This window comes from Hyperolius riggenbachi, chromosome 1 (genome assembly GCF_040937935.1).
Source record: "Hyperolius riggenbachi isolate aHypRig1 chromosome 1, aHypRig1.pri, whole genome shotgun sequence".
Lineage (NCBI taxonomy): Eukaryota > Metazoa > Chordata > Amphibia > Anura > Hyperoliidae > Hyperolius > Hyperolius riggenbachi.
The window spans coordinates 332,011,195-332,030,099 of record NC_090646.1 but is presented as its reverse complement, the minus strand read 5'-3'; the positions used below and the strand labels follow the sequence as shown (position 1 = coordinate 332,030,099).

At 46.6% G+C, this 18,905-nt stretch overlaps 1 protein-coding gene across 1 annotated transcript in view; it reads left to right on the top strand.

Annotated features, from left to right (window-relative positions):
• Nucleotides 1-11,807: 11,807 nt before the first annotated feature.
• The window catches only part of ISYNA1 (inositol-3-phosphate synthase 1), a 90,673-nt gene continuing 83,575 nt past the window's right edge, over nt 11,808-18,905 (top strand). Inside the window, exon 1 of the mRNA XM_068233900.1 lies at nt 11,808-11,922. Coding sequence (XP_068090001.1) covers nt 11,828-11,922 — 95 coding nt within the window. The 5' untranslated portion in view covers nt 11,808-11,827. The remainder of the gene's footprint in view (nt 11,923-18,905) is intronic.

Below are 18,905 nucleotides of genomic sequence, written 5' to 3'. Positions count from 1 at the left end.
AGTGGCCCCAGTATATGAAGCCAGGTGTATAGTGGCCCCAGTATATGAAGCCAGGTGTATAGTGGCCCCAGTATATGAAGCCAGGTGTATAGTGGCCCCAGTATATGAAGCCAGGTGTACAGTGGCCCCAGTATATGAAGCCAGGTGTATAGTGGCCCCAGTATATGAAGCCAGGTGTATAGTGGCCCCAGTATATGAAGCCAGGTGTATAGTGGCCCCAGTATATGAAGCCAGGTGTATAGTGGCCCCAGTATATGAAGCCAGGTGTACAGTGGCCCCAGTATATGAAGCCAGGTGTACAGTGGCCCCAGTATATGCAGCCAGGTGTACAGTGGCCCCAGTATATGCAGCCAGGTGTATAGTGGCCCCAGTATATGCAGCCAGGTGTATAGTGGCCCCAGTATATGCAGCCAGGTGTATAGTGGCCCCAGTATATGCAGCCAGGTGTATAGTGGCCCCAGTATATGCAGCCAGGTGTATAGTGGCCCCAGTATATGCAGCCAGGTGTATAGTGGCCCCAGTATATGCAGCCAGGTGTACAGTGGCCCCAGTATATGCAGCCAGGTGTACAGTGGCCCCAGTATATGTAGCCAGGTGTACAGTGGCCCCAGTATATGCAGCCAGGTGTACAGTGGCCCCAGTATATGCAGCCAGGTGTACAGTGGCCCCAGTATATGCAGCCAGGTGTATAGTGGCCCCAGTATATGTAGCCAGGTGTATAGTGGCCCCCCAGCTGGAGGGGAGCAGCGCAGCAGAGAGGAGCATTGGGCAGAGCAGCGGGGAAGGGCGGAAGTTTCCCCCCCCCCCCCACTTCCCTCACCTTGGGGCTCCTCTCCCTGGCTCTCCCCTCCATAACATTGCGGCGGCGGTGGCTGGCAGCGGTGGGCGGGACTTACCTCCTCCAGTGTTCCGGCGAGTGGACGCTGTGCCTATGCGTGCAGCTAGTCTGGTCTAGTGAAGACTAGACTAGCTGCACGCACGCACGCACGCACAGCGTCCACTCGCCGGAACACTGGAGGTGGTAAGTCCTGCCCACCGCCGCCAGCCACCGCCGCCGCTGCCAGCCACCGCATTGTTCTGGAGGGGAGAGCCAGGGAGAGGAGCCCCAAGGTGAGGGAAGTGGGGGGGGGGGGAAACGTCCGCCCTTCCCCGCTGCTCTGCCCAATGCTCCTCTCTGCTGCGCTGCTCCCCTCCAGGGTGCTAGGGGGGACGGCGTCCACTCTCCAAGAAAAGTGAGTGGACGTCGTCCCCAGGGCTGTGGAGTCGGAGTCGTGGAGTCGGAGTCGTGGAGTCGGGCAATTTTGGGTGCCTGGAGTCGGAGTCGGGAAAAAATGCACCGACTCCGACTCCTAATGAATTTGTAACTGTAATTAAAATAGAAAATATGATAAAATGTTCTATTTCTCAGAGAATAGTCATTAAAAATAATGTATATATACAGTATATATACAGTAATAGCTGTGCTTAGTCTACAAAAATGAAATAAACCAGTCAAAATTCGTTACTTGTGCTGCTTCAGTAAAGCAGTCCCCGTATTTTTAAGGTCAGATATACATATCTGATTGTGACTGTATATATGATGTGTACACAGGAATCTCTTATATATACTAAATAACATCTATGCTGTAAGAATAAAGCCTGATGTGTAGCTGTGTCACTAATAGAGATGGTCAACGAGATGGAAATAATTCTGCATTGATGCTGATTTATGCAAATGTATGCACTCCCTTTGCTGATGAAATCAAATAATGTGATATGTTATTAAAATTTGGTTTGGTGACTACAAATTAAAGGGATGAAAAGTAAAGTTTTATACATACCTGGGGCTTTCTCCAGCCCCCTTCAGGCTAATCAGTCCCTCGCTGTCCTCCACTACCCGGATCTTCTGCTATGAGTCCTGGTAATTCAGCCAGTCAGCGCTGTCCGGCCGCATGCCGCTCCCACAGCCAGGAACATTCTGCACCTGCGCAATAGTGCTGCACAGGTGTAGTATGCTCCTGGCGGCAGAGTGTGTGCATGCGCACTACGCCTGACTGGCTCAAGTACCTGGACTCATAGCAGAAGATCCAGGTGGTGGAGGAGGACATAGAGGGACTGATTATCCTGAAGGCGGCTGGAAGAAGCCCCAGGTATGTTTAAAAAAAAAACTTTAATTTCATCTGTCTCAGGTTTACTTTGTTACACAGTAGTACTATACTCTACATATGCACTCCCCACAGAGCTGCAGGGAATCCACTGAGAATGCTGTCCACATTGTAAACAGACAACACCTCTGTGTTCAATCTCCTCATTCCCCTGCAGAGTACCTGCACATCATTCTTACATGTACCCACACTTACATTGCCTAGGGCCTGATAGATGTTCTTTGTTCCGGTTTGTACCTTTTACAAGTACTCTTACCAAGGACTAGTTTTAGTCTAAAGGGAATAAATATAGTAGTCTACATATCCTTCTCACTTCAGTTGTCTTGTAAAATTCCTAAGCGTTGGCAGTTAAGAGACGAATTTCATGTTCCATACTTTTAATCAACAAAATTGTAATATGCAAATTAGAGGAGTCGGAGTCGTGGAGTCGGAGTCGGAGGAATCCTAAACTGAGGAGTTGGAGTCGGAGTCGGTGGATTTTTGGACCGACTCCACAGCCCTGGTCGTCCCCCCGCGTTCACGCAGGACTCGACCCCTGCTCTGTACAAATTAACAAGCTGACACATCATTGCATTCCAGTGGTTCTGGAGGTGTGTTTAGCTTCTAAGGGCAACAATAGTAAATTTGCATACATTCAGCAGTGATGCACTGGGAGACATCTCAAGCTCACCCAAACCTGAATTATCGCAAATTCTTTCTGTTTTAAGAAAGCAAACTTTTGTTTTTCTTAGCATTTTAGTAAGGGAGCTTTAACACTCTGCAATTGAAAAAGTATCAAAAAGGTGAAAGAGCACTATCAAAATTATTAGTATTTTCTTTCTTGCTATTGGTTTAAAATGCATTTTGTTGGCAAGTTTAAATAAGGGCTCGTTTCCACTAGTGCGGCGTGCGTCTCGCAGACGCACGCCGGCACTGAGTGGGTAGGCTGGATCGCAGGCGAATCCCATGAGCTGTGCCATGCACGGCTATGGGATTCGCAGTCTCCGCCGCAAATTCTGCGGGGGGGTTCCGGCCGAATCGCTCCCGCAAGCGATTCGGCCGAGGCGCCGTTATCCCCTATGGCAGAGTTTCCCCGTGCGATTCATGTGCGGGGAAACTGCGGAATCGCGGCGGAAACCGCGATAGTGGAAACGGGCCGTATATCATCTAGGAGAAAACTCAGGAAAAAAGTTAATTGCATATGGGACACTATCTGTGTTCAAAGCAAGTCTGAAGTGTAAATAATAATAAAAAAACAGATAGTCACATAAAGAGAGGGACGGCTCTGGATCCTATAGAGCCTTCTCGTTCTCCTCACGGTCTCCGACTGATGGGTCATAAGCGCATGTGCAGTACAGAGTGGCCCGTGTTGGGGTGCACTCAGCAACCAAAGATTGCCGAAGCCTTCCACAGCGGCAGAAGTGAGCAGTCTCCGATTGATCAGTCGTAGACTGCTAATGGGGGATCCAGTGCTGGAATGCGGGCACCATGAGGAGAACGGGAAGGCTCTATAGGACCTAGAGCCTTCCCTCTCCTTAAGAGAGTATGTTTTTTTAATTTTCGCTTCAGACTTGCTTTGAGTGTACACTTGCGTGTCCATGGGTTTTCAATCATGTATAACAATGTTTTGTCAGTGTCCACCCATGCACCCAAACGATCACTGTAGTTTGCAGCTTCTTGCTCGCTACTATCTCCTGCTGGTGGCAACTTCTTCTCCCACTTCCCAACTCCTGTTCTCCTCAGAACCCGGGAGTTGACAACAGAGGGAGATAGTAGCCGCAGACTATGCTGACCATTTGAGAGTCTGGGCGGAAACCGCCATTACACTGTGATACGCCACTGAAAATTATTGAAAGCGTAAGTGTGCACTTGACGGCACTTGTTTTATGCTATGTGTTGTTCTTTTTTATGGTTTTTTTCTGTAGTAAAAAAAACAAATTAAAAGAGAGAAGACTTCTAATCTTGTTGTGGATTGGAATGTATCTTAAAGCGCTTAATCCACCTTGTATTCTTGAGGTTCTAGTGAACTCCTGGAAATCAGAGTTTTGTTTGTTTGTGTCCAGCACAGAGTGAGAGCACTGTGTAATCACTGACACCTGGTGGAGTGCCTGTCTAACATACATAAAAAGCAGTAATACGGTCTGTGCAGTTTATTTTTTGTAGGTCAGCAACAGAGAGGAGAGGGCAAGCAGAGGCATACATTGATAGCATCATTCTGCAAAGATGTACAGCCTTACTTTTGAACATTTGAAAAGAAGAAAAAGTGATAAATTGTATGTTGAGGCCCCTTTTACATTTGCATTGTAAACCCTGTTTTACTACAGACGAGGGGTGTGCGGAGGAGAAGGGGGGGGGGGGCTTGGGGGAAGGGGGCTCGCACCACAAACGTACCTTTCTAGTATAAAACCAGCCTGAAAGAAAGTACCTTGTGTAGCACACCATCAGGAAAATTGTGGGTAATAATAAAATTAGTTTAACTTACCTGGGGCTTTTTGCAGTCCCCTGGAGTGATCCTTCTAAGTCCCCCTGGCCAGCAGCAGCAACCCCCGCAAGGCTGACTGGCCACGCACCTCCTCACCGCGCTGTGGAAAATGCTACTGCACATGCGCAGAGCTCTCCCTGCAGTGTGATCATGGTGCGCATGGAATTGGGGCCGCACATGCGCAACAGCAGCCGACTGGCAGCGACCACCCAGCTTTGCAGGGGTCGCGGCTGCTGGCCAGAGGGACTTAGGACGGCATTGGAACAGGATCACTCCAGGGGACTGCAAAAAGCCCCAGGTAAGTTTAAAATAGTTTTTTTTACTACACTTGAGATTTCCTTTAATTATAAGACACTGTAGGAATGGGACATACTGTAGCTTCCCTGCAAACTTTGCATCTGTTCATGGAGTAACTGCACTGTACACCTCATTATGTATGAAGTGTAGATTGTCATTGCCATGTCCACTCATATCCACAGGAGAGGAGAGGGAGGATATAATCTAAACCAAAAGGCAGTTGTATGGCGTGGACACAGTACTGCTCATATGTATTATAACTGCTGCTGTAATGACTGCTTGCAGTAAGAAAGGGGAGGGGTTCTGTGGCGTGCGCAGCGTAAGCACAGGTGGAGGGGGGCAGACCAATCTTTAAAAAAATGGGGGGGGGGGAGGGGGGAGTTACTGGTTTGCTCTATTGTGCCTAAAACAGGGGCCCATTTTTTTTTTATTTTTTTTTTTGTTATTCTCCTCTGATGACAGCAACTTTCTAAAATGCTCTGACTGGCGTCCCTGCTGCAAATGGTTGTAACACTAAAGTGTATTCAGGAGATATGCTGGGAATACACAGGTCGTTTTTTCCGCTTGATCGATTTTGTCGCTCGATTCTCCACTCAATTCTCTTATCTTCTGCTCATTTTTCTTATCTTTTTCCATTCACCTCTATCAGGAATCGAGCGGCAAAACAATCGAACGGGAGATCGGACATGGTCGGAAATTATCTATCTAACCATCTATCTGCCGCAAAAACAACCCGTGTATTCCCAGCAATAAGGCCCGTACACACGTCCTACGGGAGGCAACGACCGGTCCGTGTGTACGCGCTGTCGGCGGACTGATAAGGCTGTTTCTGAGCGATCCGTTGATTGCAGATCTCCTGCAACCTTTACAATCAGATCTCATGTGTTCATGTATGTTTTGAATTTGAATTCTTCTCTCACTGCTCCACTACTGCAGCTGTTTTCCTGGTCACCATTCATTGGAGCAGCTAGTTCCAACCCACACAATTTATCCTTCCTACACATGTGAGAGGGAGCTGAGAGATAAGAATGTCTGGATTTATATAGAACACCTTCCTCAATGGTGTGTCCCTAGCCTCACAGCGGCCCATGCACAATTAACTTTATCTCCTGAGTGTTCTGTGATATGTTAATAACATATAAAAATGTCCACTGGAATCACTTGTTATTGGCTTCAGGGATGACCTCTAAGATAGAGTCTAGACCAGGCATGGGGAAACTTGGCCCTCCAGCTGTTAAGGAACTACAAAATCCAACAATGCATTTGCCTTTATGAGTCATGGCTGTGGCTGTCAGACTCCTGCAATGCCAAGTTTGCCCATGCCTGGTCTAGACTAGTGTTGTTTGAACAGTTTTTGCCACTGTTCGTTATTCCCCGAATATCGGGGTGTTCGGGTTCTGCTCGAACCCATCCGAGCACCTCATGGTGCTCGGCCGAACAGCGGTGGGCGGGGCAGCCGCCCAGCTGGAGGGGTAGAGGGCAGGACGGGGGCATAGGGCAAAGCGGCGGGGAGGGGGGGGGGGGGGGTCGGATCCCCCCTCCCTCACCTGGGTCCCCTGACCTCCGCTCCCCTCCAGCTTTAAAAAGTTAACATCGGCTACTATTAAGAGGTAACGGGCGGGGATGACTCACCTCTTCCGCGTTCCAGACTGCGTTCCACTGGCGTCACTTCCTGCAACGCCGTCAACTGTATTGTAAGTGGACGGCGTTGCAGGAAGTGACGTCAGTGGAGCGTACGCTGGAACGCGGAGGAGATGAGTGATCCCCGCCCGTTACCTCTTAATAGTAGCCGTTGCTACTTAACTTTTTAAAGCTGGAGGGGAGCGGAGGTCAGGGGACCCAGGTGAGGGAGGGGGGGAGGGGAATCCGACCCCCCTCCCTGCCGCTTTGCTCAATACCCCCGTCCTGCCTGCTACCCCCTCCAGCTCTGCAGCCCCCCACGGTCAGATACGCATCTGGATGATGTTCGGCCGAACCGACCCGAACATCCAGGGGCTTGATTTACAAAGCCGTGCTAACTGTTTAGCACCGGTGTGCTAAACAGTTAGCACGTGAAGTGCCGTTCACGGACTTTTGCGCTCGCAAAGTGCCGCGATCGCGCGAATGGCAACGTGTCGCAGCGGGCTGTGTTTACCTCTGTAGTGTCAGTCTGCTGCTCCCCCCGCCTCCTGAATAGTTCCGGTCCCCGCCCGCGTCCCTTCCCTCCCCGCTGATTGGAGGGAAGGGATGCGGGTGGGGACCGGAGCTATGCAGGAGGCGGGGGAGCAGCAGAGACTGACAGTACATAGGTAAACACAGCCCGCACAGCGCGGCTGTGATTTATGGAGCATAGCAGAGCGCAGGGGGATCTTTAGGGGATCTGGATAGCAACAGAGGCTGGGCTGTATAGGCAGACCCAGCCTCTGTATGCGGATAGCATTGTCAGAACCCCACCTCGGGTTCTCTTTAAGCAAACATTGTGAGACCCCCCTCCCCCAACATGCCCTTCCCCAAGCAAATAAGACATTCACTTGATATTCTTGCCTCTGGTGTGCAAAGCCTCCAAATTCAAGGATATGTATAGATTTGGAGATTGTGAAGAAATGTGACATGAGATAATGGCATGTAAGGGGCTCGAGATGATAAACCTTGAGTTACTCCTAGGGATGTGTAAATCGCTGCTCTTACATCCTCTTGTATAAACTAAACTAGGCTTTTATAATGCCGCTGCCAGAAATATGCGGGAGCCAATATTGCACATCCGTGTGTAATAATGATACCTGGCATTTGGCAGCCTCGTCCCTCCTCCTCCGTGTCATCCCCGTAAAGTGATAAGCACACTTCCTCAGCCGGCAAGTCGTGAGTGACAAGACTCCGCTACTATGCTATATGGTGTCTCTGCTGCTACGAGGGAGGGGGGTGGAAAAAAAGCAAGCCTCATGCTTTATTTACAAGCAAGGGAGTGTAAGGAGGGGGACATTTGGAAATGGGAGCTGCCTCTTGCTGCTCCCAAATTGCTGCCACCCTGAAGCACGTGATTCACGATACTTCATGAAAGAACCGGTCTTGTGTATATCCCTGCCATCAGTGTGAATTAAAGTGGCAAACTATGAGGGAGCACCAATGGGGGTCCCTTTGAAGAGGGTAGTAATAATGGGGACACTTATTAGAGGGGCAATATAATGAGTTAGTACTCAAAGCAAAGTACACAAAGGTTCTGCAGCAAATACACCACGTTCCAAATTATTATGCAAATGATATTTCCCTCTGATTTTCCTAAGTAGTGGATGCAAGTGGCAGTCATCAACCATAAGAGCATAATTATAACACTCAACATAGTTTTAAAACATTTTATAGGCTGCAAAGATCTGAAAATGGGCATTTGTTGAATTTGCAGCATTAGAAGGTCATATTTACTATAATCAAAAGCAATTTCAATCAAAACATCTTAACAGGTCAAGTTATGGGTCAAGATAGGACCCCCTTATTTGACAGCAGCTTCAGAATTCTTGCATCCATTGAATTTGTGAGTTGTTTGATAGTTTCCGTTTGAATTTCTTTGAAGGATGTCAGAATAGCCTCTTGGAGCTGCTGTTTGGATGTAAACTGCCTCCCACCCTCATATATATTTTGTTTCAGGATGCTCCAAAGGTTCTCAGTATGATAAAGGTCAGGGGAGGATGAGGGCCACACTAAGGGCTGGTGCACACCAAAACCCGCTAGCAGATCCGCAAAATGCTAGCAGATTTTTAAACGCTTTTTTTTATTTTTATGAGGCGTTTTGCTAGCGTTTTGCGGATTGCTGCTGCGGTTTTCAGTATAGTAGATTTCATATATTGTTACAGTAAAGCTGTTACTGAACAGCTTCTGTAACAAAAACGCCTGCAAAACCGCTCTGAAGTGCCGTTTTTCAGAGCGGTTTGCGTTTTTCCTATACTTAACATTGAGGCAGAAACGCATCCGAAATCCAAAAAATGCCTCATCCAGGCATTTTTCGTTTCCGCAAAACGCCTGCCGCTCTGGTGTGCACCACCCCATTGAGATACATTGACCAAGCAGATCCGCAGCCGCAAGCGGATCTGAAAACGCCCAAAAAGCCGCTCGGTGTGCACCAGCCCTATGAGTTTATCTCCTTTTATGCTGATAGCAGCCTATGGTGCAGAGGCATTCCTTGCAGCATGAGCTGGTGCATTGTCAAGCATGACGATTTTGTCACAGAAAGCACAGTTCTTCTTAAAGTACCATGGAAGAAAATGGGACAGTCAGAAACTCCACATACTTGTCAGAAGTCGTCTTAGCACCTTCAGGGACCCCAAAGGGGCTGACCAGCTCTCTCCCCATGATTCCGACCCAAACTATTACTGCCACCTTCTTGCTAATGTCCCAGTCTTACTGTGACATGGTGGGCGTCCAGCCGTCCACATCTCCATCCATCTTGACCATCTAGGGTTGCACGGCACTCACCAGTAAACAAGACGGAAAATTATTCTTCTTATAGTTCTGGGCCTACTGTAGTCATTTCTGCTTGTGAGCATTGGTTAGGGGAGGCTAAATAGAAGGTTTATGCATAACTGCAATATGATCGTCCACCTTGATGTTCACTGGAATCCAGATGCACCAGCAGCTTCAAACACCCGTTTGCTGCTTTGTTGTGGCATTTTAGCAACTGCTCTCTTAAGCGACTGTATTTGTTTGGCAGAACTTTTCCTCATTTTGCTTTTATCTGCACAATCCCGTGTGTACTCTGAGGTCCCGTTCACACTGCATGCGTTGCCGTCCGTATTTCGGTAACGTGTGCAGGAGGCAGACACGCACGGCATCAGACAGTGCATAGACTGCACTGTCTGATGTTCACACTGCATGCGTTCCGGACCAGTGCAGTCCGGGAACGCATGCTGCACGCATTTTTTACCAAAACGTGCGGCTGACCCATTCACTTTCAGTGAATGGGATCAGCCACGCAATGCATAGACACGCAGATGGCGTGCGTTCGTACGCGTTGCGTTCCACACGCACGGCCATCTGTGTCTCATGATGTGAACGTGGCCTGAGTCAGCCACAACAGTATGATGATCATGCTTAAAGAGGAACTGTAATGTGAAAACGTCCCCTGGGGGGTACTCACCTCGGGTGGGGGAAGCCTCAGGATCCTAATGAGGCTTCCCACGCCATCCTCCGTCCCTCAGGGGTCTCGCTGCAGCCCTCCGTACAGCGGTGACGTCATTATTTACCTTCCCGGCTCCAGCGCAGGCGCTCTGACGGCTGTCGGGTCCGAAGTAGGCGGAAATACCCGATCGCCGTCGGGTCCGCTCTACTGCGCAGGCGCAATTCTCCGGCACCTGCGCAGTAGAGCGGACCAGACTGAGATCGGGTATTTCCGTGCACTTCGGAGCCGACAGCAGCCACAGCGCCCCCGCTGGAGCCTGCAAAGGTAAATATTCAGTCGGGTCTGTCGCCGGCTGTTCGGAGGGCTGCAGCGAGACCCCCGTGGGACAGAGGACGGCGTGGGAAGCCTAATTAGGATCCCGAGGCTTCCCCCACCCGAGGTGAGTACCCCCCCCCCCCCCAGGGGCGTTTTTTAATGTTACAGAGTCTCTTTAAGTTTGAGAAGTGTAAAGGTTTTCATACCTTATCCAAGACATTCAACTATTTTACACTTTTCAGCAGCAGCGAGATCACTTTTCTTTCTCATATTGCTTAAAAATGGTGGTCTGCTTAATAATGTAAGATTGCATTTGTGGGGAAATCTGCTGCCATCAAGATTGCATTTGTGGGGAAATCATCTGCAAATCTGATTGCATTTGTGGGGAAATCTGCTGCCAATCTCATTGCATTTGTGGGGAAATCTGCTGCCAATAAGATTGCATTTGTGGGGAAATCTGCTGCCAATAAGATTGCATTTTGTGGGGAAATCTTATGCAAATCTGATTGCATTTTGTGGTCAGCCGGCCGGCCCTCCACCATGTGGACTATTGTGCGCCATTGTCCTCAGTGCGATGTCCTCCTTTTCAGGGTGTGATGTCCTTTCTGGGGTTCTGCAAGTGGCCACCCTAGCACCGGCACCCCCTTTGCAGGTGCTAATGAGAATTCAAGGGGTGCTACAGCATCGCCCATCACTACTCGCATCGCTCCCCCATAAACTTCCATTACCCCAAGCACTATGCGTTCAGCACGGTGCTTGCGGTAACATGCTGTTGCCTTTGCATAGGATCATATATTTCCGGCGCACCGCAACAGCCTACGATGAGTGAAAGTTTCCATAAACTTTCAGTGGTTTTGCAGCTGTGGTAAAATAGGATAACGCAACACAGGTTTAGGACTCGTTCACATCATACGCGCTTCCATGCACATGAAGCGCGTATGATGTGCTGAAACGTAGGAACTGCAAAAGAGCATAGACAGCCCTTCTACCGTTCACATCTACTACGCTGCGCAGCAGTACGATGCGCTAGGAAGCGCTTGCGTACTGCTGCATGCATTTTGCACGGCAGCGCAGAGCTGATCCCATGACTGTCAATGGATGGGATCAGCAGCGCAGCGGTGCAGATGGCGTGCGATCGTATGCGCTGCGTTCGGATCGCACGGCCATCTGCGCTAGGTAGATGTTAACAAGGCGTTACCCTGCAATTGAAAACAGGGCCTAAAGCTATCTGATAATTCTTGACTGTAATCAGAAAATGTTTAGACGGTAACAAAGAGTTTCCTTGAGCTTCTATTAAAAAAAGTTACTGGAGAGAAGCATTGCACGAGAGGGACGCACCTTTGCCCCACTGACATTCTTCGGCTTTCTAGCATCATCTGGGAGGATCCATAGTATTCTCTCTCCCCGAGCTGCGTGTGTGTAGAACAACGTGTAAGCAGCCACAATGTAACGGAGGCGGGCGGTGGGCGCGGCTAGAGAGTGGAGAGAGGTGTGTGGGAGGAGAATCGGAAGCGTGGGGTTATAATGACAGTGCTGCAGCTAAGCTCTGTCATTGAATCCAAGGAAGCATCCAGTCAGCTGCTTACTCTTAGTTCTCCCGGCTTCTCCTGTAAAGACAGGTGAGTACTGAAGTGTGTGTGTGTGTGTGTGTGTGTGTGTGTGTGTGTGTGTGTGTGTGTGTGTGTGTGTGTGTGTGTGTGTGTGTGTGTGTGTGTGTGTGTGTGTGTGTGTGTGTGTGTGTGTGTGTGTGTGTGTGTGTGTGTGTGTGTGTGTGTGTGTGTGTGTGTGTGTGTGTGTGTGTGTGTGTGTGTGTGTGTGTGTGTGTGTGTGTGTGTGTGTGTGTGTGTGTGTGTGTGTGTGTGTGTGTGTGTGTGTGTGTGTGTGTGTGTACGTACGATGTGTCAGGATGTGCTCTATCACTGTAGTGTTCTTTATTCTTGTCTGCAGTTCATTTATAACATTCGTAACGTGAGAGACGCGCCCAACAGCATCTCGTATGCAGAGTGCAGACGCAGCTGGCTGGCTGCCTGCCTTTCGGATTACTGTGGTGATTGCACTAGCCAGTTAGCTGTCGCGGCTCTTCTTAATTTATTTAGGATTCCACCGACAGCTGTGGTCTCTCGTTTTTGACTCACAGGTAGTCTGAATGATGCTCCTGTGCTGTGATGTCACACGTGTAGTGCTAACTCCCACCCCTCAAATGTTCAATTCTCTTAAAGGATACGTGTCCATTTAAAATAAGCGTACCCTATTATATATTTATATATAGCATTCTACAAAAGACTCCCGTTCAACCCTTATGTGTTCGGGATTTCACAAAACTGTAACAAACAATTTGTAGTCGTTCATAGAGAATTAGATAATGCTTTATTTATAATGTAACACTAGATATTAAAACTCTACAAACACCCCATAGATTCTCTTGCATGTAGTCAGTGCTATCACCATCATTCAACATCTGCATCAACACCAGCACACACATCTCTAGATTAGGCAGTCTCAAAACAGGAATGAATCCACAATAAACAAGGTTTTACTAATCTCTGGAGCAAAGGTGGACCACACATACCAATTTGTATTTATTTTCTATTCAAGAATCCCAACCAATGTTTCTGATTTAATTGTAACATTTAAAAAATTCGGACTTTAAAGTCAGATCTGACAAGACTAGCTGCATGCTTGTTTCTGGTGTTATTCAGATACTACTGCAGAGAAATAGACCAGCAGGGCTGCCAGGCAACTGGTATTGCTTAATAGGAAACAAACATGGCAGCCTCCATATACCTCTCTCTTCAGTTCCCCTTTAATGTAGTAATATGTCTACCCTGTTTCCAATGAGGGGCCAGTGATTCTGTGTTCTCCACTCCCCATTAGTTTTGAGGTTGTGTTGAGGACACTTTATAAGACTTCCTCTATTTTTACAGATTGGGCTAATTCTGGATTGCAATTTTGTATTATGGAGATTGATATTTGTGGTTTAATGTTATTTCATTTAATCTAATTTGTATGTCCTAACCAATGGAGAGATATAGATGTGTCATATCCATTTTTTCTAGCACCTCCTGTCTAGGAGGAGTAATGTCTGTATACATATCCACCCATTTAAACTTATCGATGGGGTGGTAAGTAACTATCACTATTTGTAGTTAAAAAAAATGTTTAGCTACAAATGGTGATAGTTACCACCCCATCGATAAGTTTAAATGGGTGGATATGTATACAGACATTACTCCTCCTAGACAGGAGGTAATCATACCAAAATCCAATGCATGTGCTGGGGAAAAAGTCAATGGCGTCTCCACGTCATAAGAGCTAAACACATGTCACTGATGTCCCTGATTTGCTACCACATCCAGTAGGTGGAATTGCACGCTTGCACTTCAGCCCTCCAGACCCTTGCACTACCATCTTTTGGTAGAAAATGCCAGCAGAAGTTGTGGTCAGCTTGAGAACATAGTGCATTCCGCTTAGCGAGAAGTACAAGGAGGGAAAACAAAAATGAAGGTGGCCATCTTGTGACCAAATAGTAAAACTACATCTACATATTTTTTACATTACACTCTACACATTTAACATTAAAAATTAACTGTTTGTCCCACACCAAAATATTACCCAAATAAAATTTTTAATGGTAAAAAAAAGACAAAATGGTTACCTAAGGGTCTGAACTTTTTAATTATGCATTTGAAGGGGGTATACTAAAAAAATGTTTAAATTATGAGCTTGTAAATAGTGATGGACGCAAAACACAAACAATGCACCTTTATTTCCATATAAAATATTGGTACCATACACTGTGATAGGGACTAAATTTAAATGGTATAATAACCGAGACTTACGGGCAAATAAAATACATAGGTTTTAATTATGGTAGCATGGATTATTTTTAAAGCTATAATGGCCGAAAACTGATAAATAACGATTTTTTTTCCCATTTTTTTTTTCTTATTAATCCTGTTAAAATGCATTTATAAATAAATTCTTAGCAAAATGTACCACCCAAAGAAAGCCTAATTAGTGGCGGAAAAACAAGATCTAGATCAATAAATTGTGATAAGTAGTGATAAAGTTATTAGCGAATGAATGGGAGGTGAAAATGCCTTTGATGCATAAGGTGAAAAACCCCTGCGGGATGAAATGGTTAAAAGGAAATAAATATGGCAGCCTCCGTATACCTCTTACTTCAGTTCCCCTTTAAGAAAAAGTGGGGGGAAGGCTGCGCATCACTAAACATATGCTGCAATTGAATGGTTAATCGCATAGGCATACACTACCTCTATTAGACTGAAAAATACATGCCCTGCATCAAAAACAAGTGCTAACATTTATTACACTAGGAGGAACTTTAGCTTCCAATATGGTTTGCATGCAAAGTATAATGTACTAGACACTTGCGCCACGGTGAGGCAAACCTCCGGGCAAGTGACCTAACCTAAATTAAAACATATGTAAAACCTTGGGAGCAGCTAAGCAAAATAATGTGTAACTTACATTTTGTTGGACAGCGAAGAGAGGGCCAGTGCATACCACAAAGGCTGCATCTGAAATGACAACCAGCTCATTTGTGCAGCGCCTCTAATAGGCTTTCTGCACACTTTGCATTCAATTCAGATGCAAATCATATGCAAAACTGCTACTACTTATCATGCAAACAGGAAACTCAGGAGGATGGGCTGGGAGCAGCTGGTTTTCCTGTTTGCATGATAAGTAGTAGCAGTTTTGCATATGATTTGCATCTGAATTGAATGCAAAGTGTGCAGAAAGCCTATTAGAGGTGCTGCACACATGATGTGGTTGTCATTTCAGATGCAGCCTTTGTGGTATGCGCTGGCCCTCTCCTCGTTATTACTACATTAAATTACATCAAAAATGTACTATTACAGGAGAATTTATAATACTAATTCCAACATCCTCAATAAAAGCACTTGAGTCTACGGGAGCACTCAGTAGGCAGTAGCAGTGTTAGGGAGTATTACCCAAGGACTCTGTACTGGCTTAGGTCCTTTTTCCACTGCACAGCTGAATCGCTAGTGATTTTTAAATCACTAGGGTTGCTACTTTATCGTAGAAAAATCGTGAGTATTTTCCATTATAGTGATTTTGACTTGCAAATCGCAAATTGCAATTGCTCTCTGGAGCGATTTTTTTTTTTTTTTTTTTTTTTTTTTTTTTTTTTTTTTTTTTTTGGAAGAATGCAATGCAAATGAGAAAAATCGCAATCACACAACAAAATTATGAAAAATTTGCAATCGCTGGCGTTTGTGATTTGCGATTTCTAGTGGAAGATTTTCCTAACTAAAACCTGCCATTATGAACAAAGGCCCCACTTCAGTTACCATCCAGATTTACCACTCTACCTCTTGTACACTAACAATAGAGATAAGATGCCTAACCTGGGGGGAAAAAAATCACTTAAGTATAAGGTAGGTCATCTCACCAACATCCAAAGAAACTGTTCAAATAACTGCCATAGACAAAATTGATCGCAGGTAACCTCCCATCTTCTTGTACATCCAAGTTCTCACCCTGAACAGTATTAGAGAGGAACATCAAATGCAAGATCTGTGTGTGTGTGGGGGGGGGGGGGGGGAGGAAGAACAGTGACAGGCAGAAAGGTTATGTTTATGAATTCCTAAATTTCAAAGAGCCAAATGGGGTATTAACCTCACCACTGGGCTACTGCAAGCTGTGTACACACAACTTGTGTCCTGTATATGATCCTTGGTATCCCACCGCTACTCTACAAAAAACAGCCATATCCAGCCTCTCATTAAACCCAAGTGGGCCCTCTGCCTGTAACCTAATGGTCCATATACTTACCATCTATAAAAGATACGCAAATTACCCCCCCATCCACCTTAGTTCTTATTAGGCTAGTTGCAACATACATTTTGCAAATGGCTTACCTTCTGCCATCCATGCGGATCCTCTGCTGCTGGCTCTGCCACTCAGGTCCTCTGCACGGGAGAAGCGCCAGTGTACACATCCGAAAACATCAGAAGCATAAGGCTCCCATTGGTTTGCAACAGACCAATGGGATTCCTCTCTCCCCAGGGATGATTCTCTTTGGTTCCCTAAAATGTGACCAATGAGAATCCTTCCCGGTGCTCAGGGAAGACTTCCTTTAGTCTTTTGCAATCCAATGGGAGCCTGATGCTTCTGATGGGGCTATGTATACTTCCCCTTCTCCCATGCAGAGAACCCAAGTGGAGGTGCCTGCAGCAGCAAAGGATCCAAATAGACAACGACAGGTGAAGCAGATAGGGTGGCAAACCAAGTGGAACCAGATGCACAATGGATGGTATGTGACCGACCGCCCACGGCCTACAGGGGGCTGGAGGAAACCCAAGGCAAGTATAAATGCTTGTCTTTCCTTCATCTCAGGTACACTTTAATGCTATCATCTTCTCAGATGATACACACCATTATGTAGAACTAGACGGTAGACCCATTACCACAACAGGCACTAGAACGTGTGGCAGTTCCTCCCCCACACATACAGTCTGCTTCAGTGGCTCCAGGCGGCCCCCCTCTGCCCAGGCAGCCAGTCAGGAACCCCAGAGTCTTAAAGCAGACCTGAACTCCTCTCTACTTTAAAAAATTCACAACAGCATAATAACCTTTAAAACAAAAATAATTTTTTGGTTACAGCTGATACAAATCCTAAAATAAATCTGCACTATTTCTACTTCCTGATTCATGTTTCAAATTGGGTTATTTGCCATCTCTGCTGACGGGAGGATAAGATTACAACTTTTGATTGAGAGACAAATGAGGGGGAATTAAACAGTCAAGACTATCTAAATACATACAGGGTGCATTTCTATGTTTTCCTTCTGTCCTGTGCAAAAGTTCAGGTCCACTTAAGGAGCAGCGGCATTTAACAAATGGACTGGCACAGACTCTGCAACCCAGGGATTATTTGATCTAGGATTATCAGCACAGCTGGACTGTGACATAGCATAACAACAATAACAATAATATTTATATAGCGCTTTTCTCCCTGGGGACTCAAAGCGCTGTGACCCTGCATTATGCAGTCTCAAAGGCTAGGGAAAAGAGGTGAGTTTTTAGCCTTTTTTTAAAGCTGTCCAGAGAGGGAGCCTCTCGTACTGATTGTGGAAGTGAGTTCCATAGAGTAGGGGCTGCGTAGGAAAAGGCCCGAGCACCAAATGTTAAGTGTACCCTGGGAATAACCAGCTTCATCTTGTTGGCAGAGCGGAGGGTGCGTGGAGGGGCATAAAGTTCCAATAGATCCACTATGTATTTGGGTCCCATGTGGTGTAGAGCCTTGAATGTCAGCAGGCAGATCTTAAAATTGATTCTCCATTTTACAGGCAACCAGTGAAGAGTTTGCAGTACTGGGGTGATGTGTGAGCTGCGGGGGGGGGGGGGGGGCATTGGCTAGGAGTCTGGCTGCAGCATTCTGTACTAGCTGTAAGGGGTGCAGAACCTTTTCTGTAGATCCGATGAACAGGGCGTTGCAGTAGTCTAGGCGGGAGGATACAAATGCATGAACCAGGGCAGGTAGGTCTTCAACTGGGATAAGGTGTTTGATTTTCGCTATATTTCTTAGATGGAAGAAGGAAGACTTGACGACAGCTGATATCTGCTGTTTGAGTTTTAGATTTCCATCCAGGATCACCCCAAGGTTTCGCACAGAGTCTTTATACTGTACAGTATCTCCCCCAATTGCTAGTTTGAGGTGGTGAGCGTTTTGAACTTTATCCATCATGTGTGGACCACCTACCACCAACACCTCTGTTTTGTCAGAGTTCAGCCTCAGCCAGCTGGTGTTCATCTAATTTTGTAAATCCACTAGACACGCATTTATGGATGCTGATGGGTCTTGGGTGCCAGGCTTGAAGGACAGATACAGTTGTGTGTCATCTGCATAACAATGGTATCCTAGGCCATAGTTCTGTATTATTTTGCCCAGTGGGAGCATGTAGACTGCAAAGAGTAATGGTGATAGTACAGAACCCTGTGGAACTCCATAGGGAAGTGGCACTGGATTAGAGTAGTGTGTGCCCAGACATACTTGCTGTGTCCTGCCAGATAGGCAGGTCTGAAACCAGCTAAGAACAGTACCCCTTAGGCCACAGTAATTCTTCAGTCGCTGGATTAGTATTTCATGATCCACAGTATCAAATGCTGCAGACAAGTCAAGAAGAATCAAAATTGAGCAATCACCCTTGTCCCTTGCAGTAAGTAGATCGTTCATTACTCGGACTAATGCCGTTTCAGTGCTGTGCCTTTTCCTGAATCCTGACTGAAAAGTATCAAAGATGTTGTTATCTGTAAGCCTGGCTTCCAGCTGGTTGGCGACTACTTTCTCGATAACTTTTGATAAGAATGGTAAGTTCGCCACCGGTCTGTAGTTGGTTACAGAATCAGGATCTAGTGATGGTTTCTTCAAGAGGGGTTTTATGATCGCTTGCTTTAGTTCTTCTGGGAAAAGTCCACTTTGCAAGGAGCACTGAGTGATTTTGTGAAGTGCTGGCCTGATCAGCTCTGGGCACTGCATTAAGGATCCAGTTGGGCCAGGATCCAGGTCGCAGGTAGTGGGGCGGAGACTTTGAATGAGAATTCCAAAATCTTC